Genomic DNA, 27,059 nt, shown 5'->3' with positions numbered 1-27,059 from the left:
TCTCCGGTAAGCCCAAGTGGGTTTTTCAGGTTATTGGGTCAACTGCTTTTATTTTTCTACCAATTTCTGTCACCATTGACCTAGAGGAAACCATCTCTTACCTCACGAAGGCTTTAGAATTTGCAAAATTCTTTTGGAAGACTAGGGAAATTTAATTTGGGACTTCTACAATGTTTCCTCTTCAATCTTTCCCTTTCCTTGTTTTCTCTCTGTTTTACCACAGTGTGAGGATTTAAAAAGAAAGAGTCAGGTGAAAAAAAAGAAAAGAAAGAAAGAAAAAGAGAGCATGAGGGCACAGCCACTGAAATCAGTCAGAGGGCTAAGGATGAGAGCTACAGGACTGGGGTCACGACTCCACCGGCAAAGAGTAAAATGAAGGAGATGCATTCTATGGTCCCAAGTTGTCTCCAACCCCTCCAGCTTTTGATTCCAGTGCCCCGGGCCAATGTACTGGGCCCCCTCACACATTCACAGCCCCTGAACGTCAGGTCAGAGGACAAAGGCACAAGAGTTTCTCTGTGGGAACGTTACTTCGATCTCAGCCCAAATTCTTACAGGCCCCCTGATTTTCTGCCTTAATTTATTACGTCCTCTCAAGCTCTAGGATGTGTCACACAGCCCTGAGAACCAACGCCCACCCCCACCCCTCCACCCCCAACTGTGACAGGAAAGCCAAGCCCAGGATTTCCTATGAGTAACCCTTCTTGTTGTGGAAGGAGGTGCCCCAGAAGGCAGAAGGCACCCCTGTTAGCCTTGACTGCATGGCTGAGCCATCTGAGAACTGTGGTCAACCTTGTTCTGCTCCCCTGGGTGCAAGTGCTACACATCTCAAGGCTAAAGAAATTTTTTTTGAAAATTGGTAAATTGGCAGCTAGTACCATCAAGGCATAGACCCTGGCCTTCAGATATGACCTTCAGTGAGGTCAGGACAAAGCTCAATTGTTTGTTTGAGCGGTAAGACCCATCACTGATACACGAGCCTGACCAAAGACACAGCCGGAAATAAATGCAGGGTGGACTCACATAACACTCTTTTCTACAGGGAAGGATGTAACTGTAGGAAATTTGTTTTCATAATTGATTGTTTCATGCATGGAATTTGAGCTTCACGGAGGGCAGAGAAGAAGAGAAGATTATGGACTTCAGAAAGCAAAAATCTTCACTAAAACCAAGGTCAGGAGAAAAATGTTTTGGTAAACAGGAGATAGCAGAGATAATAAAGGAACAGAAGAATCCGGAAGTTAAGAAAGTTTAAAAGGAGAAAGACTTGTTGAAAAGTGGGAAGTTAGTTCTTAAGATAAGACAGAGAAGCCAGTTGAGGAAGGGCAGTTGATAACGATAACTGATAAAATGAAACTGCTACTTCCATTTGAAAAAGAAAACAAAACATGTACCATATTATGGAAATTCTCGCACAGGAGGGCTGATCTATGGCACCTTCAGGCCAGGCAAGGAGCACGCACTTGCTGGCTGTCCCCCCTAACTGCCATCCCCTGTGCCTCTTGACCGTTCAGGGACCTGCCAACCCGAGCTGGACAGCAGTCCTGTCTCCTCCAGCCTCCCTTTTCATCAATTGAAACTTACTCATCCTGCGTCTCATGCTCTATTCAATAACCTTGGGCCATAATGGGTTAATTAGTTAATTGAATCTACTCCAAATGGTAACTGACTCATAAGTCACCTATTTGAGAAAATTACCAATTAATAGCCACCACTTGGTTTTTTGATAACTACTGAATTATTTAATATCTCTGGGCCTCCATCTCCTTACCTGAAAATGCAGGAGGTAGGCTTAATAATATCTAAGAAAGAGGTGATATCTGAGTTGGGCCTTGGAGTGAAATGGAAGGGGAGGGCTCCAGAGTGCCTTTTATATGACAAGGTTGGAGAGGAGGAAGATTGTCTAAAGGAAATGAATGTAGCAGCAAAATTGCCTGATAGACTGCAAGCTGAGCATAATTATTGCTGCATCCTCAAGGGGTAAGGAAGAGCCATGCGAAGTGTCCCAGAGGGGCCCGGACTTCCTATTATGTTTATTAATCATCCTGATGAAAATGGAAAGTCTGCATTGATTAAATTCACTAATGATCCTAAACTGAGCAGGGGAGTAAATTCCAGAAACGATGGATTTATAAGGTGAGTAGTAATATTAATCAGCTCATCTTCATGAAAAGGGTGGCAGTAAACGAAATAGGATTTGCCATAGATAATGGCAGTGAGGTACACCTGGGGGGAAACGATAATGCGCCCAGTTCCAAATGAGGAAGCCGTTATTTAGGAAATAATAATGGGAAAAGAGCTCTAAGTGGGGAGTGAATAATAAATTAAAAACAAACTTAAAATAAACCCTCCTTATGGGTCACAGTCTCACTCTCAGCACTTCTGCGGTGGGCTGATGGAGTATAGAAGAACATGAAGAGCGGAACTGGAAAGAAGTGTGGGGTGCAGCACACATTTTACAGATGAGCAGACTGAGGCCTAGAGAGATTAGGCATGACTAACTGGTCAGAGGTGGCAAAACCCTGGCATGCTTGTCACCACTCTGTGCCCTGTCGTGGTGACAGGAGATCACCACTCCTTCTGATGCCCTAAATGTAGCCTGAGAATCCTTCTCGACACAGACACAGCACTCTAAGCAGTCTCTGATTACTTGGCTCATGAAATATTATCTTTTGCCATCTCTAACTTGGCTCATAGAGCTAGACATTGGCAGAGCCATGGCTAAAACCTAGATATCCTGATTTGTCTCTTGTTTCTTCCTCACTGTATAAGTTCTAAGTTCTCTGCAGTCAACACTGACTAGAACTTCAAAACTCACTCAGAAAGCAGAACTGGCTCCTTAGGGTTCCTACCTTGGTCTTTGCCATGCTGGTTTGAGGTCCTTGGACAGCATTAAAAAATTCTCTGAAACTGTATATGTAGAGATGTTGGGAAGACACTTAGAAATATCAATAATTTGGGGCCAATGAGTTTTCAACGAGTTTTGTGTCCTTGGGGAATAATATAAAGCATTTTAAAAAACAAATCCACCAAATGTGAGTAATGGAAATTAATCTACCATAGGCATTTGATAAAATTAATAACTAACCTTGTTAAAAATTCCCTGGGACTGACTAATGTTTCTCCTGTTTGTGTCCCTTTCCGTAGTGGAGTGAATTTTATTTGTGCAGATGAAGCAGTGTGGAGGGAGGTCCTGTGTGTGCTGGTCTGTTTAGTCCAGTTTGGGCGTCCAATCTAAGGAGGAGCAAGGGGAGGGAAGATTGGCCTTGGCAGAATGATGAAGCAAGTGCAGTTGGCCTATTCTCCGTTTCTTTTATCCTCCTTCTGTTTCCTCTCCCCAGGACGGCTCATGCTGCTCTTCTGATTCCCAGCAGGGTAATGTTGGGGCCACCCCATAAGGCTGTGCTGGTTGTGTGTTGCACAACTCTAGGAGGCACCACTCCCCTTTGGAAACTCAGTAACTCAGCATGACCAGTACCCTTGCAAATTCAGAACAGGCCTTCATTTCTCAGGCCTTTTCACATCTTTCCCAGTCTTCCATGGAAATCTACCTGACATGTGTCTGATCTGACTCACATCCACATAGGCTTATGGGTCACTGCCCAGGAATTTCCTGAAGACCCACCCAGTAACCTAAGTGAATGAATTAAATAATAGAAAATTTTAGCACATGCCTGAAAGAAATCTCTCCTTAAGTATACTCTTCAAATGATCATTGAATACCCCATAGGGTGAGAGAGAGGTGACATTCACATGCTTGACCAGCAATAACCACAAGTTAGCCACCAGGAGCTCTTAAATAAGTCTCAATTGGTTTAGCACTGTGCAGCTTGCAAAATCCTGGCGCAGCATGTCGGGGTGCTAAGAGCGCTGGTGCTGGAGTCAGTCAACCTGGATTTGAATCGCATCTCTGCCCCTTGCTGGCCACGCCGAGTTAAGCAAAATAGGTTTGTTGATAGGACTAACAAAGGTAATACATGTGAAGAATTTAGCACAATGACTAGCAAATAACCATCAATAAATGTTATCTGCTGTCGTTGTTATTGTTTTTATTTCAAAATACCCTGTGAGGCGGGCAAAGTGGATATTATCTGTCTTGTCCTGGGAACCCAAGCAAGGGCAGAGGGAAGTGATTTGTTCAAGAGTATGCAATCAATTTTTGCCAAGGCTGGGCATGAAACCCGTGCTTTCTATGTAAGATCCTAGTGTTCGTTCCACCGTTCCAAGTTCTTGTAGATCTTATGCAGCACTTAACCATGTATGTCTGCGCACCCAGGCTGCATGATTGCAGCCTACAAGTGAGATACACTAGTTGTTTTTTAACCATCTCCTTCTCTCATAAAATGCCTTTGGGTACCCAAGACACCCAGATAACCCAGATACCAGTAAACACAGGGTATGAATTTTCTATCTTCAAGATGCAAAGCCATGTCTCCAGGATATGAGATTGCCAGATGAAGCAGAGTGAGAAAGGGAATGTGCCCTTTCATCCAAAGCCTCCATTGGGTACTTCATTACCCTTCACAGATCCCACTGACAGATGCAACGATCATTTTATTTGCTACATAAACTGGGCAATTTGGTCAAATAAAAACAGCTGCAGAACCAACGCAGGTGCCCTGGTGATCCCCAATCCTTTTGATCCTCTGTGTCTGTTATGCTGAAGACCCAGGGATGGATCCAGATTTTGTGGGCCCCGAAGCTTATTCAACTTTGGAATCTTCTTTAAGAAAATAAACAAAAGTATGAATTCAAAATCCCGTATGGAAAATTATAGAAATGGAGAATGGATTAGTAGTTGTGATGGGTTTGGAATGGAGGAGAGGGAGAGAGAGATGACTGTGTTTATAAAAGGGTAACAGGAGGGATCCTCATGTGATGGATACATGAACCTACACGTGATAAAATTGCATAGAAGTAAACACACACAAATGAGTACATACCGAATTGATGAAATCTGAATAAGATCAGTGGATTATATCAATGGTAATTTTCTGGTTGCAATATTATACGATAGTTTTGCAAGACGTTACCCTTGGGGGAAACTGGGAGAAAGCCACACAGGCTCTCTCTGTATTATGTCTTACAACTGCATGTGAGTCTACATTACCTCAAAATAAAAAATTTAATTATTAAAGATTGAATAGAAGTAGAATCAGATAATCTGAAAAAAAAAAAAGAGGTACAGGGCCTTGGAAAAGGCTCAAGCTAGCTTGCCTTATCTTCATTGGCTTCTCAGTAAATCCATCTCTGGTCAAAAAGGCAGTAGACTGACATGAAGAGGCTTAGCAGAGATGTGAAAGCATTTCAAGACCCACAAATGAATGTGTATACTTTCCAGGATTATCTGTTTTAAAATTGCTTTGTTTAGCTGGTTTGTTTTAAAATAATCACAAGACACTTACCCACATAAATAGGCTGACTCCACTCGCTCCAGAGCCCCATTGCTCTGCACACGGAACGAACTGCTGCTCTCACTTGAATGGAATACTTAGAAATATCATCAATTATTGAGGTGAATGCATTGGTCGTCATTTTTTCTGTCTAAATGGGAAAAAATTAGCATTATAAGAATCTCGGGAGACATAATTTAAGTAACACCAATTATTGGAATGGGAGGTCATGTATAAATAATGTGCCTCACTGTTCAGTGACTCATTTAAAATCAATAAGAAACACATTGATTATTCTAGACTGCTTTGGTGTGGGAGTGTTGGCAGTCACCCTTTAGGGCAAAGCTATCATGTAACCAAAATTTTAAAAATGGGCAATCATAAGATCTAGATGATCCATCCAGGTCCAATTAATGTTTCCATATTGAAAGACTGGAGTGGCTAAGAGCAGAATGCATAATCCTCCGCATCTTGTCCCTCCCTATTCTGTAGTCAAGTTACTAGACAATATCACTTGGTTTCATAGTATTCAGCAGACATCAGCAGACTACAGTCTGCGGAGCAGTCTGGCCTGCTGCCGGTTTTTGTAGGGCCTGCAAGCGAAGAATGGTTTACATATTTTTAAATGATTGAAAAATATCAAAACAATAATATTTCATAACACACGAAAGCTACATGAAATTGAAATTTCGGTATCCACAAATCAAGTTTTCCTGGAACACGCTCACACCTGTTTGCTTATGTGTCATCTCTGGCTGCTTTTGTTCCATGATGGCAGAGCCAAGTAATTGTGACAGAAATGGTATGGCCTGCAAAGCCTACAATATCTGAGTCTTTACAAAAAAGGTTGCTGATCCTTGATGCACAGATATGTCTCAAATAACTGGAGCTGGGGGATGCGGGGTGAGGGGGTACATAGGGAAGTAGAAGCAGCAGAGACCTTGAATCTAGAAAGGGCGGGGTTTGAATCCTAGCTCTTCCTCCAGCTAACTGCAGGGCAAATTCCCTGACCTCTCTGAGCCTCAGTTTTCTCATCTGTAAAATAGGAATAACAATACTAGCTCACGGATTATCCAGTTAAATGGAATTATCTTTGTAAAGCCCAAGCTTGAGGATACATTAGGTTGAATCATGAAAACTGCTAATATTCGACCCATCTTTGATCTGCAAAAATAGCAGTTTTGGATGGACCAATCCAATAATATGTGCTCAGTAAATACTAGTTTGCCACAGGCAACTTAGGCTAACATTGTCTAGTGTTGAAATGTGGCTATTTTCTCACAAACAAGACCTTCTCATATATTCCTTCTACTGGTTAGTGTCACCACTATCCAGCTAGTCCTCTGTGCTCCAAACAAGAGATATGTCCTGACACCTGCATCTTACATAGTCTTGGATGTGTTTCTCCCTTCCTTACCCCTGCCCCATGACCTCTCCCCATTTTAGATCTCATCATCTTTTGCTTGGACAATTGCAGTAGCCATTAACTGATATCCCTATTTCCAGATGACCTCTCCCCACCCACATCCAGCTTTCATGCTGCTACCAAAATTATTCTTCAATTCTGCAGACGTGGTGATATTTCCATATTGAGTAAAACCTGACAGTTGCTTCCACTGCCCATGGCATGGTTTTAAAAAGAGGAGGCATTTCTTTTTTTTTTTTTTTAACAAAATCTTGCATTTTGGAGTCATTGTGGGAGAAGTCCCAGTATCGGATCTAGAGTTATGATCCCAATGTTGGCCTTCCGTCCAGGCTGACTAAATCACTGCCGCTTGGCTGAAGGAACCACGCTCTCTCAAGTCTTTGAGTTATTCCTTCTGCCTAGACCCCCCACGATTCAAGTGTGGTTGGCAGACTGGTGTGGGTCAGAAGCCGTTTATTACTGACCCGAGATGAGGTAAATACAGACTATAATTCAGGAGGTTTCAAAGGAATTTGACATTGCCATGACCTCCAAGTCTGCGATCATTGGGCTTGTCTGTAGGTATATTTGATTTTTCTAACAAATCATTTGCATTTTATTTTACAAAAGTACCAATCTCTAGTGGATTAGAAATTTAAAAAGGAAAGCCAGTCTTTCGCAATAGGTATTTTGGGAAGCACTGGCTAAAAAAGTCCTCCTCTTCTTTCACCAAGCAAATTCCTATTCATCTTTCAAAGTTTCATTCAATTCATTTCTCTGGAGGCCCTGACAGGTTGCCATGCCCACTCCTTCCTTTGTACCTCTGTGGGCCTTTAGTGTGGTAAGGCAACTCTGAGGCTAGGTAAGTGTGTCCGATAGACGAGGTCCCCTGATAGCCACAGTGTCTTATTTATCTTTCTATCCTCCACAAAGAAGCCAAGTTGTAAATATTTGTTGAGTCAAATTGAATCAAACTGAATTTGCTATACCTACTATCAGTAAGACATGAGTTTGAATGCTGACTTCCCTATATTTTTCCAGCTTTGTGACTTTGGGCAAATCATTTAGTCTCTCTGTGCCTCATTCTCCTGTAAAATAGGAATAATTACATAACAGGGTCACTATGACAATAGAATAAACTAGCATAATAAAGCTTGACACACAGTTTGATGCTCAATAAATGTTGGCTTTCTTCACAGTTCCTTTCCCCTTGTTGTCCATTAGTGCTAATGAGTTTCTTAAAGTTGTGGTGAAATACCCATAACATGAACTTTACCATCTCAACTATTTTTAAGTGTACAATTTGGTAGTGGCAAGTACATTCACATTGTTGTGTAACTAATCTCCAGCACTCTTTTCATCTTGTAAAACTGAAACTGCACCCATTAAAGAACAACTCCCCATCCCCCTCTACTCCCTGGCAACCACCATTCTATATTCCTGTCTCCATGAATATGACTACTCTTCATATCTCATATAAGTGGAATCATGCAGTATTTATCTTTTTGCTTATTTCACTTAGTTTATTGCCCTCAAGGTTCATCTATGTTATTGTATGTGTCAGAATTCTCTTCCTTTTTAAGGCTGAATAATATTGTATCGTATATGTATACCACATTTTGTTTACCCATTCATCTGTCGATGGGCACTTGGGTTGTTTCCTCTTTTTGGATATTGTGCATAATGCTGCTATGAACATGGATGTATAAATTTCTCTCTTTGAGACCCTGCTTTCAATTCTTTGGGATATATACCAAGAAGTAGAATTGTTGGATCATATGATAACTCTATTTTTAATTTTTTGAGACACTGCCATACTGTTTTCCATAGTGGCTGCACCATTTTACAATTTTTATCTGATCCTTTGTATTATTTTCAAGCCAAAGTATGCCCTTTCAAGACACAAGGCCAGTAAAGTTTGGTTTATTTTCATAAAACCTGGGTAGATGTAAGTTAACTTTGACCTTGTTAGATCCAAGCTGCAACCAGAGCAGTCACTGAAGGTAATTTAAAAATGTTTCTATTCCACTTCTGGGTATTTATCCAAAGAACATGAAAACACTAATTCAAAAAGATGTAAGCACCCCTATGTTCACTGTAGTGTTATTCAAGATAGCCAAGATTTGGAAACAACCTAAGTGCCCACCAACAGATAAATGGATAAAGAAGATGTGATCAATATATACAATGGAATACTACTCAGATAAAAAAAAAAAAAGATTAAATCTTGCCATTTGCAACAACACAGATAGAACTTGAGAGTATTAAACTAAGTAGAAATAAGTCAGACAGAGAAAGACAAACACCGTATGATTTCACACATATGTGGAAAATAAACAAATAAACATGTAGATACAGAGAACAGATTCATGGCTACCAGAAGGGAAGAGGGATGGGTGGAGGGCAAAAGGGGTAAAGGGGTTTATGAGTACAGTGACGGATGGCAACTAGACTTTTGGTGGTGAACACAATGTAGTCACTACAGAAGTAGAAATATAATGATGCACACCTGAAATGTGTATGTTATAAACCAATGTTGCCTCAATAAAAACAAAAACTGAAAAAAAAGAAGTAAACTGAGGCAAACTCAACAAAATGATGAGTTCATTCAGGAATAGCAGAGGAATTGAAATTTGGGACAAGCAAACTATGGCGAGCCATAGACAAATGCAAAGAGACAAAGAGAAGGTTAGCTTTTACTAGATTTTAGGAGGAAATTGGGGAGGGTCGTTTTTAATAAAATTCATCGGAGAAGAACAAGAAAAAGAAATATTTCTAAAAGAATGCTGTCATCGAATATTGGAATGATCTGAAGAATTACCTGAACATAACCCTTCCTTGTGTTGTAAATTTTCACTTCATAGTCAAAGCAATGGATTGGAAAGGCAGAAACTGGTTTCTCCCATTGGATAGAGAGAGAGGTTCCTTCAATCTGTGCTGTGATGTTCACTGGAGGATTTACTCGATCTAGGTTAGAGAATGAGAGGTCAGCTATAGGAGCTGATAAATCCAATCCACTCAGATTCAAGGCATTTCTAAGATATGGTCTTCTCAAGTATTTACCCTCAGGATTTAATTAACTGATCTCCAAGCCACAGGACTCCAGTGCCTCACATATGACTCCCGTCTTGTAGCACTGAAGAAGTGATCCCAGCGATAACATTCAAAGATTCCTACTCCAAATGGCATTGAATGGTTGAATCCCTTCCCCTGTCAGCTCATTGCAAGACCCACCCCACCATCCCTTTTTACTTCTCAAGTGGATCTAAGCCTAGAATAAACCTGATCCTGGAGAGAAATTGCCCTGCAGCTCCTACCCAGCCCTGCTTCTACTGAGCAGGTGTGTGGCCCTGGGTAATCGTTTCCCCTTTCTGGGCTCCAGTTTTTGTTTCATTTTGTTTTGTGTGTCTTATTTTGGTTTGTTTAGGGGATAGAGTAGAAAGCTTTAGTTTTGTCTTGCATAAAAAGAATGGATTGGGCTAAATTTGTCTTTGCTTATAACTCTACAGTTCTTTCCTCTTAGAGCTTCTCGCTTGATTGTCTTATGGCCATGTGATACGGGTGGAAACTATTTTTAGGGGAGTGTTCTTGTCTTAGGTCATATGACTTAGATCTCACAGTTAATGAATCATAGGAATAAGCTCAGAATGGGACCCAGTGGCTCCAGAGACTGCCGTTCCCTAAGCAGAAAATATTTAACCAAGAAAAGTATTTATTTCTTTTAGTAATCTGAGGAATTAGTCTCAACAAAATGGAAATCACATAAGAAAATGAATTCCTGTGGTCTGTACAAGTTTGTGTCCACTTTTATATTAATATCATTGTTTTCCAGGATCACCTCAGCATTTTTTATTACCTATTTTCATGAAAGTGACATTTTTAGGTCATTTAAGAAATATACTATCGAAGAGAACTGAATAACCTCTTTAGTAAGCACTGGGCAGCTCTTTAAACAAAGTTATACTCCATTTGATATAGATCTAGATGTGCCACAAGCCAAATCATGTCCTTTAAATAATAGCATTTTGCACATTTATTGGGTACTTATACCCAGCACTGTTCTAAGAACTTTATAATTACTAACATAGTTAATTGTCAAAAAAACTTTATAAGAAGTATTAGTTTCTCCCCATTTTTCACATAAGACTGAGGAACTGAGGAATGACCAGCTTATCTAAAGTCACCAAGTCAGTGGAGGAGCCAGGATCCAAGTCCAGGCAGCCTGGCTCCACAGCTCAGCCTGATAACCATGCCACCACTGAAATCTTGAGAGTTAATAACCAAGAATGCTATGTGAAAGGCACTGAAGAGTTTCATTAATATAAGTATCTATGATAAAGGAAAATATCTTATATTTTGAGAACTGAGAAAATGAAACCTTCAATAATATATTTAGATCTGAAAATCACATGCTGAGAGAGACATTTTAACTCAAAAACATCCAGAGGAGACAGACCCAAATGGCAAAGGAAGATAAGAAGAATGCATGAGGACTTGAGGGCCAGTAGCTTGGGGAAGAGAAATCTCAGGATGGGAAACCTGGCTTCCTTTGGATGGCTGAGAGACCATCTTGTGGGGAAAAGGGTCAGAATTGTTTGGGGGTGCTACCAATCCATCACAGGATCCATGGGCAGAAATTTCATGAAAGCAGTGAGAGCTGCTGAGAGATGAAATGGGCTCCCTTCAGCAGTGAGTTCACTTTCCTTGGGGCAGTGATTTTCAACTGGGGGAGATTTTATCCCTCAAGGGACATTTGGAAATGTCTGGAGACATTTTTGTTGTCACAAGTGGTGGGAGGGTGCTACTGGCATCTTGTAGGTAGAGGCCAGGGATGTTGATCAGCATCCTACAAGGCACGGGACAGCCTCCACAACACAGTGCTCTCTGGCCAAAAATATCAGTAGTGCTGAGGTTGCAAACCTTGCCCCTGTGTTTTTTAAGCAGAGGTTGGACGATCACTTAGCAGCAGAACTGTAGTCAAACTAGGTGATCTTTACAATTCCTTCCAATGCCGAGATTTTGCAATTTGGTTATTTCAGCTTTAAGTCTATCTTACCAATTGCGTGAAGAGCAAACAGCTGATCAAATGGCTTGATGACAGCATGCTTGCTTGAGCCGTTAACATACACTGCAAGCGAGTCACGCCCTTTGCTATTGATAAAAGTCCTTGGAAACCAGCATGCAATATTTCTCTTCAGTGTGTCTTTGCTGTATTCTTGACATTCTTCGGTCCGAGAGCCATACCTAAATTGGAACATTCATAGGTTTTTAAGGTTGGAGGAAACAACCCATTTGCATAAGTAAAAATAGGTACTAACCTATAGTAGAGGAAATACTGTGTATCCTCAGGAGCCTCCTTGCCAACAAGCCAGGTGCAGTGAAGAGAAACTTGGTATGGCCTTAAATCTGTATAATTATTTGCTGCAGTGTTTGTGGTGCAAGTTAAATTCACAACTGAGGTTCCAGGAGACCCTAGATGATCAAAAATAAAAAGAACAAAACATTGCCATGATAACTTCTGAATTTTCTACTTCCTTTGAAACTGTAGTGATTGGCAGCATCTTGTCTCATCAAAAATTAATCATCATCACATATTTGTAGAAACCTACTATTTGCAAAGGGCCAACTTACTGGGGGATGAAGGTAGGATGACAAAATTGTAGTTTCTGACATCAAAGGGCTTTCCAGCTACTTTTGGAGGGGGGGATAGTTGTGTGTGACGAACATGAATCAAAGTTCAAGAGCAGTACAATACGTTGTCACTCAGAGCTTGGTGTCCAACAGCTGTGGTGTTCTGGTGCCACATTTGTCAATAACTAGCTGTGACACCTTGCACCCTACTGCTCTGGGCCTCAGTTTTCCCAGCTGTAAACGACAGAGTGGGTGGAGGAAGGTGTCCAATGCCACTTTCCATCCTAGAACTGTATGATTCATTAGGTTGTACCCAAATGAGTCATGAAAAACACAGATTGCTGCTCAGAAGGAAATGAATCTTGGCAATACTGTAAAATAATACTTCTTCTTTGGAGACTGAACACACACTAGCACATTAAAGTCCTCTTTAGTATGCAAGGACATTAAGGAAATCTTGAGATTTTCAACGGAACCTGTTCCGTTCATTTCACCCAGGATTTCCCAAGGTTAATTGACTGGAAAGCCTTGTTTTTATTTCAACCCCCTTGTCACCATGCTAATGAGTGCTCTTCAGAACACATTGTGGGAACACTGGCCCTGTGGTTGCTCAGAGGGGGAAAAAGCACTTTGGGCCGAGGGTCAGGGAGGACCTCATCAAAGTGGGAGCCTTTAGACTCAACCTTGAATGATAGAAGGGAGTCATTTTAGCTTAGTTTAAGTCAGTTATAAGATCATATTTATCACTGTCAGCCAGTGTCATTCAAGGGGGAGAGGAAGAGACCCCTTTGTTGTCTGTAGAGAAGTTAAAGACAAAAGAAAGACTGGATCCTTTGTATTATCACCATGCACTCCTGGATATGTTTGTTTATATATATATCCACATATATAAATATATAAACCCATATCTATATATATGCCTGTACTGAATGCACTGTCCGTGTACTAAATGACCGGATGGTCCATGTCCAAGTATAGTTTAGAGTTTCCTGAAGTCAGCTTGTCTCCCAGGTCCCTTCCATGGAATTATTTGGTATGAATTCAGTTTGATTCAAGGCAGAAATAATTAATTTTTCATTAGTGTCAATCTGTATTGGCACGCTCAGAGAATAATTAGGATTGCAGAAATGTAATTCCGAAAGGTACGTTACAGGTACGCTCCCATAATTCATTACAGAGAGGTGGAAAAGTGGTTTAATGTAAGGCCCTCAATGACCTGTGTTTGTGATCTTGTGGCCACCTTGGATTGTCTGTGTACTTGGGATCAAGCCCATCATAAATTGGCTGCTATAGGATCTAGATAATGTGTTAGAATGAGTAAATAGGATGATCTTTGATCTTTACAATACTGTTCTTAGTCACCAACACAATTCGAGAGCCATGGCCTTTCCATCCAGTGGTGTGACAAGAGAATGGCTTGACAATTACTCAGGGGCCAGACTGGCCAAGGTAATTGTCATTAGGTGCACTCACAAATCCCAGGACTTGGAGGTCTGCTCCTCCTCTTTTCTTTCCCTATTGTATGTATGTCTAAGTGTTTAATCAGAAGCGTCACTAGTTCTAAGCATTAGAATCCCCAAATTTCCCCTGAAGGACAGTATAGAGACCGTGAATGTTGTCTTCTTTCCCCATGGCTGTTAGGTTGTTCACTGTGGTGGCTTCTGTGAACTGTCAGCAAAGTTTTCTTCAATTTGGTATGAGAAACTACAGAACTGGAAACAAATCCACAAACTCAACATGAGGGAATACTATGCCTAAAGCATGTACAGCTTGTTATGCTCGGTGCAACATAGCATGAGACATCGTCCCTTGCCCTAAAGAACTTAGAGTTGGGAAGGGCGGCGTAAAAATCTATTTATTTGTGAAAGATAAATAATATAATGTTGTATGTGCCAAATGAGTAGCACAGCCCATGAATGAGTTCTGAGGAGGAAGAGCACCCTTCAGAGTATAGGACGAGAAAAAAAAGGGCTTTACAGAGGGTGTACGACTTGATCTGGGCTTTGACATATGGGAAGGATTCAGAAAAGCAGGCAGAGTTGATGAGCCCAGGAAAGCAAGGTCTCCGAGGCAGGAGCGTGCTGGTGTGTGGGGATCATGGTTAGATCCATCTGAGACAGCAGAGGACTCAAGTAGGGTGTAGTTGGAAAGATGGCTTAGAACCCAATTATGAGGGACCTGATGGGCCCAGATTTTGTTTATGACCCTGTGGCTTCTGAGCAGGAGAGTGAGAAGCGTGCGTGATGTTTGCAGAGACGTGCCAGATGGAATTGGATGGGTTATGACAACAGGGAGTGATAAAAGCCTTGGTGAGGATGTTCATGAGGTGGAAGGATATGGGGCAGGAGCTGGTGACCGACTAGAGAAAAGAAAAGCGAGTTGTTAGTTTTTTGACTTTCCCATATCTGCAAAGTCTGAAATATAAAACTGGACTTTTAGAGGCGTGCCTTACCTGCTGGGGCTTCAAGATCAGCAGAAACCCAGCTGCTTGCTGGGAGGGAGGGGTCGGTCCACAGGATGGTCTGCACACTTGCTGAAAAGCCTTTGTGAAGGATGGTTACACGTTTGCTTTCAGTGCTCCTGGTTTCATACTAAAAATAAAACCCACAAGTCATGATATGTAAAAGGGAAATAGCCTTAAAAGACCTACTTTAATCAAATATGTATTTTCTTCCACTTTTTAAATGGCACATAAAATGCAATGAAATTTTTTGCTAGAAAATAGTTAACCTCACAGTTTCACAGATATATATATACATATACTCCTAAACTCATTGAGTTGTATACATTAAACATGTACAACCTTGTACACATCAGTCATACCTCAATAAAGTGGTTTTAAAAAATAAATAAATTACCCAATTTTAGTATTTGGACATGTTTTTAAAAAACCAATAAATAATAACAAAATACTTAATTCTTCAGTGATACACGAGCACATTCTTAGAAAAACAAAGAAAATATTATAATTAAGGCTCAAATTCCCTTTGACCACCATCTCTAGTTCCAGTCTCCTCCCCAGAGGTAACTTTTTGACAGAAAATTCTCTAGAGTTCCATCTTGACCAAAAAATCGTTGATACTAATCGCTTCTCCCTTTGTTTAATTTTCTTGCCCACCTACAAGGAATCAGGCACTTTAACACATCCCCCGGTGAGCCTGGGGCGTGAGGGGTTAAGTGATGGGTCCAAGATTACAAATGGAAGAAGTGGCTGAACTGGATTCGAACTTGGCCACTCTGACTTGGCATCTGCCCTCCTCCCATTTTACTCAGCTCTTCTCTTCTCTTCTTTTGGCTATTTCAGAGGAAACATTGAAATGAATACCTAATCCATTGTACCTCAGAAGTCACTAAAGTTTGTTTTTTAAGCAAAAGAATTGTCCCAAATTTAAAATGTTCTATACTGTTGTTTCATGCTAAGCGACGTGCATAGCACTATTCACAGCCATTTCAACCAGAGACACTACTTTACTGGGGACGTAAGAAAAAGCCCTTTAGCTGTTTCCTTTTTTTGAGCTAAAACTTCCCTTGATAAGTAAAATGCAGTCAAAATTAAAATTTACTCTAAATAAGGATTGCCATCAGAATAAACACTTACGTCTTCTTCTTGTGGAGCACTTATTTTCACACGATATCCCAACTTAACGTTCCTTCCTTCTTGATCAGGATTTGGTTCCCAACGTAAAAGAGCTTGAGATAAACCGGAAACTTCAATGGTGAAATTGACAGGCGGGAGAAGCACAACTGTCAATCAAAAGAAGCAATACAATGTTCAATTGTGCACAGGCAGCACTTTTTAAATTTTTTAAATATTTAATTGTGCAGTATAGCATTTTATTCGGTATGGTAGTATAGTATTTATTTGCTATTAGAACATATCATACTGAAACAATTTTGGAAGAAGTTTCTTTAAAACTGCTTTTAACTCCTTATCTTGTTTTACCTTGCCCAGGTGCTTGCCTATAACATCTACAGGATTTTTGTTGAAATATGAATATTTTACTATATCTTTATTCGTTATAACCATAGTTTTCAAACTGAGGGTCATTATCCATAAATGGCTGTGATAATTTATTGGGTGGTGACTAGCAATTTTTTTTTTTAATGACAGGGAAGAAAATAGAATAGAAAATACCAGCATGCATGGAATATAACAAGTATTGTTTCATAAACCTTGTTTCCATTATATATTTCTATGTGTACTGGTTCATGATACAAAATGGATTTATGTGTTATTACAATTCAAAGTCAAAAAAATTTCTGAGTAAAACTACTTATAAAGGCATTTACAGAAAGAAAAGGGTGTTTCCCCCCTAATTAACCACTCTCTAACTTTGCCTTCAAAATAAAAGCTTTTATTTAAATTACAAAATCAATGCCTATTCATTTTAGAAATGTTGGAAAGCATAGATGAGCAAAAAAAGAAAAGAAATCTACCCACAATCCTACCACTGAGAATGGCATTAATACGTGATATATTCATCATCTTTTTTTCCTGGACATATGTTTACACAACTTTTTACATTTTTTTCTAATATAAGAACAATATTGTACACACAATTATGAAACCTCCTTTGACTCACTTACTATGTGGTCAGGATGTTTCCGCTGATGTTTAATATTTGACAGCCTTCCCAGCCTTCCACAACTCCACATCCACACCTGCACATGCAGACTTCTAGAGCTCTGTCTGTACTGCACTGTCCACTATGGTAGCCATTGGCCACATATGGCTATTTAAATTTAAATTAATTTAAATAAAATCAAATGTTCACCGCCTTAGTTGCATGAGCCACATTTCGAGTGCTCAGTAGTCACTGATGGCTAGTGACCACTGCATTTGACAGTGCAGATATAGAACATTGCCATTATCATAGACAGTTCTCTTAGGCAAAGTTAGATGGGGACCATGTGACAGTTTTCTTTTCTTAGACTCTGTCATCACACCAAACACATAGATGATCAAGTTTCTGAACCAAACATAGTGGAAATTTTTTATTCTTTAGTCGTGAGGCCTTCTACGTATTTCCTTGCATGGCAATATACTCCAATTGTGGCCACCAGCTCCAGTGTCATTCCATAGCACTCATACAACCACACTTGGCATATGACTTCCCATTGTAGCATAAAATTTGCATTTTGGCCAACTTACCTTTCTTAAAATATAGCGTGTTTAAAGAGTTTGTATTCTGATGATAGCCTATCCCTTTTTAAAAATCCACGTGTAACTGCCAAATGAGGGATCATTTAGGAGAAAATAATACTATCATTTTTGTAATGTGTTTTTTTTCCCCAAGAAACATTATTAAATTTAATAGATGGCACTTACGTTTCTTATCAGGAAGTAAATCTACTTGCAGTATCCCTGTGGCCCACAAAAGAATCAGTAATGTGGGCGCCATGGTGATCACATCCTATGGAAAACAGAAAGATGAAGATCAAAATCGCCACCTGCTGCCATTTTTAAGAAAAACTGACAGCTGCTTTCTAAAGTAAGATGTGGTCATTTGGCCATTTAACAGACATTTCTGAACGGTCTGTTACATGCTAGAAATACAAATATGAACAAATCTTGGATTCTGTCTTTCAAATGTCGATCCACAGTCTGAGGGGCAGAATGAAAAGTAAATCAATCATTGTAGTCCAGTCTAAAAACTGTTGCAATAAAAGAGTGTGTAGGGCACAGGAGGATCAAAGAGACTTCTGAATTGACTCCTAAAGGAGGAACTAGAGTTCTTGACACACATGCAAGTGAGGAAAGGCATTCCTGGTGGCATGCACAGCATGTGCAAAGCCAGGCAAGAGGAAAGTAAGAAGCAGAGAATTGGTGTTCAGCCGGAGACCAGAGCCGATTTTTGAACAGTAAAACTTCTAGCCACAGTTAATCAAATTGAGAATAAACATCATTACCATTTCCATAACTGAGTATTTAAATAGGAGCCAATATGATGCAGGGGAGCAGAATTTGCTACTCCAAATTGGGTCTCTTATGCCTGATTATTTTTAAGAACAAAAGACTCAGGAAGATATGTTTTATTTTCCCCCTGATTGCTTAAAAGAATTTAAGATAGAAGGCCTGTTCCAGGAAGGTCTGTCACCATAGAGAACTATAATATGAACTGGTGTGGTGGACAGGGAGGAACCCAGCAAGGCCCTTCGATCTAAGTCCTCTCCATGTCCCATTGTCTCTGCAAGGCACCGCAAGCATCCATTTACTAAGCATTTGCTTTCCATTTCCATGTGAATTGGCTTCCGCCCCTTTGAAGTCCGGAACCACTAGTCCTCCTTTGTCTTTAGCTGGTGATGGTATCTAAGGTGGTGGCTTCAGCCACTTCGGCGAGTTAGTTGAGTTTTCCTGGGTTTCCCCCATGTATACACGTTATTAAAGTAGTTAGATTTTCTCCTGTCACTCTGTCTCCTGTCAGTTTAATTCTTGGACCGGTCAGAAGAACCTAGGGAGGTGGAGGAATATTTCTGCCTCCCCTACGATGACAAGAAACATAAATTTAAAACAATTTCAAGGTGGGAAAGAGAAACTTTGTATCACAAAGCCAGAATAAATTTGTGGTACTTTGAACTTTGGAGAGGCTGAATTTTTTGGTGAACCCAAATGCGAGCAGACTATAAAAGGAATAGAAAACATAGTTATGAGCCTGGAGAAAATAAAAATAATATGTCTACCTACTTAAATAATCAGACAATAAAAATGAGTCTTGAATAGAAATGTTCTAATTCTGTGAGGCCAGTGTGAAAAAGTGGATAAATCATGGCAGCATCTTGTTTCACACGTCAAAGAAGAGAGTTGAGGATCTCTTTGTGGGAATTGTAGATTAGAAATCTTGAGTGTTTCCTCTGAAAATTTTGAAAGGCATTTCTCATGTGAACTTAATTTTAACGAACAAATAATAGGCATAGCTTCCTCCTGTTGTGTGCTGCCCTCACTTTTACAAACCAGTTCTTCCTATTGTCTCTCATGTGCTCTCCCCCAGTGATTTGCTGTGTGGCACACATGGTTATTATCCAATTTACAGTGACGAAAAGGAGGCTGAAAGGTTACAGAATTTGCCAAAGATTAAGCAGCTAGTAAATGATGGAACCTGGACCAATCTCAGATCTTCCAACAGCAGAACCTATGTTCTGTACTAATTTAAATGACACAATTTCCAGTTTAAAAATTTATTTAAATGGCTTGGTATTTTCCAAATATAATTTTGATAGAACCACAGAGGACAGACATCGGCTAAATGGGTACCTTTAGGAAATAGCAAAAAACACTCAACTTCATTATTAATTCTTAACTAACTACTTGACTAACTTACTACTTAAGTTACTACTATCACTGCTTAACTCACTAATGAAACTGGATAATGCTACAACATAGAAGACAGAAACAGCATATAAATCAATTCCTTTTTCAAATCAACTTAGATATTGCTAATCAGAATTATACCACTTTTCATAAGAATAATTGTGTTTCTTTCTCTCTGATGATTCTACACCATGTAGAAAAAGAATTTTTTAAAATGACAATGACAATAAAAGCAGGTACTCTAGTATTTTAAAATTTTCAACACGTGAGAATTTTAAGGAATTAAAGGGAGGCATTAGTTATGTACTGAGCCTGAGAGGCAGATAAAAAAATCTTTAACAAACAACAACAATGATGCCTTCCTCTTCAAGTTAAGAAGGTCATGTCTTTGATATCATTTCCCAAAATAATACTACATATGTTCTTTTTTTTTTTTTTTTTGAGGAAGATTAGCCCTGAGCTAACTGCTGCCAATCCTCCTCTTTTTCGCTGAGGAAGATTGGCCCTGAGCTAACATCCGTGCCCGTCTTCCTCCGCTTTATATGTAGGATGCCTACCATAGCATGGCTTGCCAAGTGGTGCCATGTCCCCACCGGGGATCCGAACTGGCAAACCCCGGGCTGCTGAAGCAGAACGCGTGAACTTAACCGCTGCGCCACCGGGCCGGCCCATATATATGTTCTAACTTTGCATTAATTGTCATTAATAGAAGGAATTCTAGGTCAGAAAAATAAATCCTAGGTCATAAAAGATTGCAAAATTGATATTTCCTAGTGACTTTTACTGACGAGTAGAGTAAGTAATATGTTATAACCATACCTTTGCAATTAAACTGTTGACATAATGAAATTGTTGAATATTTTGGTGGGAAGATAATTGAATATTTTACAAGTACTCTCCCTTAGAATTTATCATGTATTTTGATTTTATAGGTGCTGGAAACAGAGCTATTTTTCAGATTCAATCATTCAAAAATTTTTAGTGATTAAATTTTTTTGTCAAAAAACTACCGTATGATTCTTTTCACATCTCATTGTGATATATTCTGTCAAAAATGATGATGCCTTTGAAAGAAAATTCGTTGTCCTTTAGAATACACAATATACTCAAATAAGAGTCTAAATATTAACAAGAACGACAATTTTTGTGAGTCAGGAAAATCCACACAAGGCTGGGTATTAGCGAAGCTTCAGCAATTGACCCCATATTTTCTATAATTCTGTTCTCTCTCTGCTCTGTTCCCTGAAACTTCCTCCAGGCTTTCGCCTGGCACCTTAATATTTCTGGTCCCAGGCATAGCAATTTCGCCTGCTGGAAAAACAGCTCACATCTCTTTGGGCCATCTCTCTCTCTTTTTTTTGAGGAAGATTAGCCCTGAGCTAACTACTGCCAGTCCTCCTCTTTTTTGCTGAGGAAGCCTGGCCCTGATCTAACATCCGTGCTCATCTTCCTCTACTTTGTACGTGGGATGCCTACCACAGTATGGCATGCCAAGCGGTGCCATGTCCGCACCTGGGATCCGAACCAGCGAAGCCCGGGCCTCCGAGAAGCAGAACATGCGACCTTAACCACTGTGCCATCAGGCCGGCCCCTGGGCCATTTCTTTAATCCAAAGATATACTGTTAAATAGATGTCAACTGGGCAATATTTATCATTTCATTGTATAAGAATAGGGCTACTTCACTAGCTTAAAACATATATCAAAATGACAATATTCTTCATCTCATGGCTGCCAATTAAAATCCAGCAGAAAACCATTAAATTGTTAAGATTCAAATTAAGCGGAACAAAGCAAAGACCGGCAAAAGCATTGCCTATGTACAATGGTCAGAAATAATCTCTTAGAGATATCATAGGCTACCTGCTCATGTGACATTTCATTGAGTCAACTCAAAATTCCTCGAGTGTCTTCTGAGAATCTGGCTTCTGGTAGATGTCATATTCTTTGAAATTTGGGAGACAATAGGAGCACTAGCTCTTTCTGTACAGATGTTTCTAGAAAGTTGGGTAAAATTTTGACAATTGGCAATGGATTTCCCCAGTGTTCCTGAGAATTGGTTAAATTCTACTGAAGTTCAGACTTATAAATATTTTCCCCTCTTTTTTTCGTTTCAACTTATTTTTCTGCCTGGGGCATTTGTTTTATAACCAAAGTTGTATTTGCAGGCCTATTTTTAGAGCCTTTTGAGTCAGCTGTGGTGACACCCAACTCCAGACTCAACTTCAGTGCATAGAAATTGAAAAGCAACTGAGAGGATTCATGCTCTATTAGGCCCTTAAAAGTAAAGAGTTTACTTTTTACTTCCTCTTTTTTTCCCTGTACAGTGTAATCAGCAATAAAACCTAGCTCTTGAGGGATGAAGAATAAATAAATAAACCAAGGTGTAAAATGCAAATGATATGTTTAGCTAGGTACATTGCATTACCCCCAAATGAAAAACTCTGCACGTTCCTAAAAATATAAATGAGTAATAAGGAACATGTATAATGCATGCAATTTTTTAAAATACTGCTGGATTTCTGATTAATTTTCTAAAATAGTCATAAAATATAACTCATGGATTCAAATTGTTGCCACAGACATAAACAATCTTTAGGCAAGGTAGAAATGGTGCTGCCACCCTGAGCATTTGGACAATGGAGGAAGAAGTTTGCTGCAACTCTCCCAATGGTTAAATATCTTCCAGCTAATCATGCCTGATGGGATTTGTCATCCCACATCCATGCTCCCCGATTCCTGGGCATACCTGGCTCTGGCGATCCTCTAGTTTCCGATGACCGTACTCAGTAGCAGAGCGCCAGCACTCTGTCCATCGTGTCTGTGCCTGTGGTTGCAGCTCCAGCACCTAGCACAGTATCAGGCACAGGGCAGATGCTAAATGTGCCTGGGCCTGTATAGAGTAGAGGCAAATTAATACACACCCCTACCAAGTCAAGCTATGTGGGGAAAAACCTAGCACAGGGACAAGCTAGATCAGTGCACGGCAGGCTGGGAGCATGTAACAAGCCCGGTCCGTTTGGCGCAAGGTGAGATACATTTGGTAGCTTGCCTAAAAATTTCCCCAAGCAGCACTTCAAGTAATGAAAACAAATGAGGTGATTTGATTTCCAAAGCTTTATTATGTTTTAAAATGCAAACTTTTAACATATGTTAATACATTTTTTGATAACTATGAAGGACGGCATAACCTTTCACATGAAATAGAAATTGTACCAGGTAATGAAGTCTTTGGCATGATAATTCATTAAATCGGGTATCAAATGTATTAATAATATGGCTATAAAAGTGGTCACTTTTCATGTGTTTATGAGTTTTAGGCTCATGAAGTATTAAGAGATTCTGATTTTTCTTTCTCTTTCTTCTTCCATTTTTTTTGTTTGTTTCATCCCATCCATTTCCTCTGTATACGTGGAAATATATTTATTTTGCTTTGGGTACATAATTAAATTAGTGAACATAAAACTCAATGAGATATTTCAGCAAATTCTTGTACATTTTATATAAAACTAAACAATTTTTAAAATCCCAGAACCCCTAGGAGAAACAAAAAGCAGTCTGCCTTCAGTTAGATGCAATGCAATCGCCTCTTTTTTTGCTGCTGTTACTTAAGTTGTAGTTTTCTTAATAAACCCTGAAACTTCCTCACCAAGATATTTTATTATATCCTATACCCTATTTCCTAAACTCACATACTTTCTAAGAAATCTTGGCAGAATATATGTTTTCATTTTAATCCCTAAAGTATCCACAGCTGTGAGAAAACAGTCTCGATAGAACAGCATCAACAAAACTATAGGTATTATTTTAATATGACTCACCTTGCCATGGCTCTGTACACCTCTGTTATGCAGCCAATACACAAGAATAGAATGCTACACACAGAATTGATGTGACCTGTCCGGTACATGTTTTACAGCACCATTATTAGTTCTGTCCCAGCTAATAATAGAGTTGGGTGGGGGGTTGTTTCCCCTTTCCCTTTATTTAAAAGTTTGCCATACATTTATAAATCAGTATTTCTCGCTATTCCTAATCTCTCCCTCCCCCATGTAATGAAATTATTAGGAGGTGGAGCACAAGGTATTATCACAGAAAAAAGGCATTTGCTCACTCTGAGATGAATCAGCCTTGTATCCCCACTTACTGAGAAGTGCAGTGGCCATGCCATCAGAAGCAGCCGCAGGGCATTGAAAATGAAGCTTATCTCTGGGTGCACTTTTTGACTTAGAGGCAGTTCTTCTTCACCGTTTCATCATCGCAGCTGTAATGGTTGAAAACTCACAGGCAGTTTCCTTTACAATGGGGCGGCAACAGGGCTTCTCTAAGAACACCCCCAGGAACATTGGTAAGAGAGCAGTTATGGACAAGCCTTAACTGAAACTCCCCAGGACTAAACGGACAAATAAAAGGCTCTCTCTTGTCCAGATAGTCACTATCTGATAACTGTCTCATCTGCATTTTCACTCTCTTTCAAGTTGTTTTGCTCCATGCGGGAGTAGAAATGAACGTTTGCCTCTGGAGGACAAGGTCATCAGGTTTTCTGTGGGCACTCTACAGCATCGCATTTCTATTTTCTTTATGTGCTTCATTCAGCTGGAGTATTTCTTGTGCCTCTATCACCTACATAGCACCAGGCACATGATTTGACAAAAAAATGGGGCATGAGGAACACGCCTCTCTCTGCCTGCTGACCATTAGCAGCAATTCTCAGTCCTTAGGGAATGCTTTAGCCCTTCTCTGCTTTGTTCGCACATCCTGCATCCTCAAGTAAATATGTGTGTGCTGGGGCGTGGGAGAGTTTCTGGGTGTGAGAAATTGCTGGCATCTGTAGCCTGGACTCATCCAAACAAATTGTGACAGTGGCTGTGTTGATCTGCAGCACACCACAGGACCTTCTCCCTCTTGTCATCTCCCAGTTCCCAATGGAGCCTCAGTATGCATCAATTTAAGCAATCCAAGTAGTGTTTTCCTGTCCTTTGTTCCAATTCTGTCTGGGGAATTTCAAGGTGACTGACTAGCAAAGCTGACTTTTAAAAAAATATGGCATAGGGTATGAATTGATAAGAATGGCGCATAATATATGAAGTCTCTGAGCCAGGTAGTAGTCCTTGCCTTTGAGAGGGGACCTCCAGGCTTAACCCAAGGGGCTGAGTGATGATGGCCCCTGAGAAGCCAGTGAAGAAGCAGGAGCAGAGGGGCCAAGGTCTCCTACAGCAGACGCAGAGAGGCGGTTGCCAGGTGAGATCGGGGGCTCCATTTGCTAGATGACAAACCATGGGCACCCTAAATGAGGCTTCTCAGAAGGCTCAGTTTATGTACTGTGCCAGGACAGCCAGTGCACATATTGGGGTTCCCAAGGTAACCATTTTACTGGTTGCTAAAATAAAACCAGGTCAATCGTTATTGGATGACCTGAAAAATATGATTTTTCTTGGGGAAAGAGAAAGCAGAAGAGGGAAGAAAGAGATCCATTTATTTGCTAATAAGCACCCAGAAAAGTTTAGATATAGTATCAGCCATCTGGCCTATTCTTTAAAGTCCTACACATCCAATTTTAGATGCAGCATATTTGTCACTATTGAAGTCTTAAAAATAGTTATTAATTATTGTGAGGACAGTAATTTCTGGCCTGAAAAGCTGCTTTAACATTCTCTATATGTCTTACATTCATTTACTCAGCAAATATTTATTGAATGCACCTATGCACTATGCACTGTGATGGATATAAAGAAAGTTAGACCCGGATTCTACCCTGGATGCCATCTTCCTGGGTATATGATCCTTTATTAACTAGGCCAATAAAAAACCTCAAAAAACAAAAAAAACACATGTGCACATTTTGTCTCCATGCCCTATTTCCGCATAAGCCCAGAGGAAAACAAGAGAGGCAGGGCTGTGTATAGTTTATTTTTTGTGGCAACAATTTTCTTCTTTCGAATAAACTATAAATGTCCAAAGACATTTACAATGGAACATGCTGGAAGAATTCACAAAAATAGTTTTTTAAAAAGTTAAATTAAATTTGCCTGTATCCCTTAAGAAGCAAAACAATCTGGGTTTAGCCAAATAGTATAGGTGAAAATATGAATAGTAATAACATGGAAATCAGGAAATCAGTGGCTCCACCTCGAACTCTGGTTAAACGAACTTATTAAAGGTATCTAGGAATCCATTCCAAGGGAAAAATGTGAAATGTAGACCAAGGTTTATACGAGAGAGAAAGAGGGGGTAGAATTCATTGTACTTTGGGGCTGGCCCCTGGCCGAGTGGTTGGGTCCGCGTGCTCTGCTTCAGCGGCCTGAGGCTTCGTGGGTTCGGATTCTGGGCACAGATCTGGCACTGCTCGTCCGGCCATGCTGGGGTGGTGTCCCACATGCCACAACTAGAAGGACCCACAACTAAAATGTACAACCATGTACTGGGGAGCTTTGGCGAGAAGAAGGAAAAATCAAAAAATTAAAAAAAAATTCATTGTACCTTTACTTATAATGGTAAAACTAATATAGGAATGGTTAAGAAAAATGTACAACTTTTAAAGGTTGAAATATGCAGATAATAACAGGAGTGTTTACCAAGAACTTTTGATAACACAGGGTATTATGGAAAAATGTTAAGTAAAAACAACAGGAGAACAAATATGTATGAATATAACATTTTTCATAATCTCATTTTTGATCAAAAGGCCAAACTGATAGGAGTGATTTTCTCTAAGTGGTAGGTGTATTAGTTAGCTATTGCTAAAGAACAAACAACCACAAACACCACAGTGGTAAACAATGATAAGCGTTTATTTCTTGCTGAAGTGTCAGAGTTTTGGCTGGGGTCTGGCTAAACTTGCCTGGGCTCCAGATCACAAGGTGGGTTCAGGTTTGTTCCAAGCATCTGACATTCGTTTGGAACCAGTGATTACTCTGGGCTTATTCTTTTCATGGTGATGCATGAGAGCAAGACCAATGCACAAGTACACTGCAAGTATCTGTTCATGTCACATTCACTGACACACCAAGAGTCAGAGCAAATTGCACGGCCAAACCCAGGTCCAAACGGACCAAGGCCATAGTACACTCTACCTACCGTATTAAGACGATGACAAGAGTGTGGATGTGTACAACTACTAGAGGGGAGTGAAGAATGGGAACCAATGATTCATTCTGCCACAGTAGGATTAATATTTCTTCCAGGTTTCTCCTTATGCTTCTATATATACAGATGTTTTATTCTATACAAAGCGCAGGAAGAAAAAAATTATTTAAAACCATATTAGAGACAAACAGATCAATGAACTACAATGGAGAGTCCAGAAACAAGCCCTCACATTT

At 40.0% G+C, this 27,059-nt stretch overlaps 1 protein-coding gene across 1 annotated transcript in view; it reads right to left on the bottom strand.

The window, feature by feature from the left end:
* Positions 1 to 26,798, bottom strand: part of IL5RA (interleukin 5 receptor subunit alpha) — a 41,501-nt gene extending 14,703 nt beyond the window's left edge. Inside the window, exons 1-9 of the mRNA XM_046684269.1 lie at positions 26,730 to 26,798; positions 22,487 to 22,585; positions 17,759 to 17,843; positions 16,028 to 16,173; positions 14,882 to 15,020; positions 12,117 to 12,270; positions 11,855 to 12,042; positions 9,620 to 9,765; positions 5,406 to 5,544 (exon numbers count right to left, since the gene is read on the bottom strand). Of these exons, the coding sequence (XP_046540225.1) occupies positions 5,406 to 5,544; positions 9,620 to 9,765; positions 11,855 to 12,042; positions 12,117 to 12,270; positions 14,882 to 15,020; positions 16,028 to 16,173; positions 17,759 to 17,843; positions 22,487 to 22,585; positions 26,730 to 26,798 (1,165 nt within the window). The remainder of the gene's footprint in view (positions 1 to 5,405; positions 5,545 to 9,619; positions 9,766 to 11,854; positions 12,043 to 12,116; positions 12,271 to 14,881; positions 15,021 to 16,027; positions 16,174 to 17,758; positions 17,844 to 22,486; positions 22,586 to 26,729) is intronic.
* Positions 26,799 to 27,059: the final 261 nt, after the last annotated feature.

The sequence above is a fragment of the Equus quagga genome, chromosome 1 (genome assembly GCF_021613505.1).
Source record: "Equus quagga isolate Etosha38 chromosome 1, UCLA_HA_Equagga_1.0, whole genome shotgun sequence".
NCBI lineage: Eukaryota > Metazoa > Chordata > Mammalia > Perissodactyla > Equidae > Equus > Equus quagga.
The sequence above is the reverse complement of the archived record's forward strand: the minus strand, read 5'-3'. Positions and strand labels throughout refer to the sequence as shown.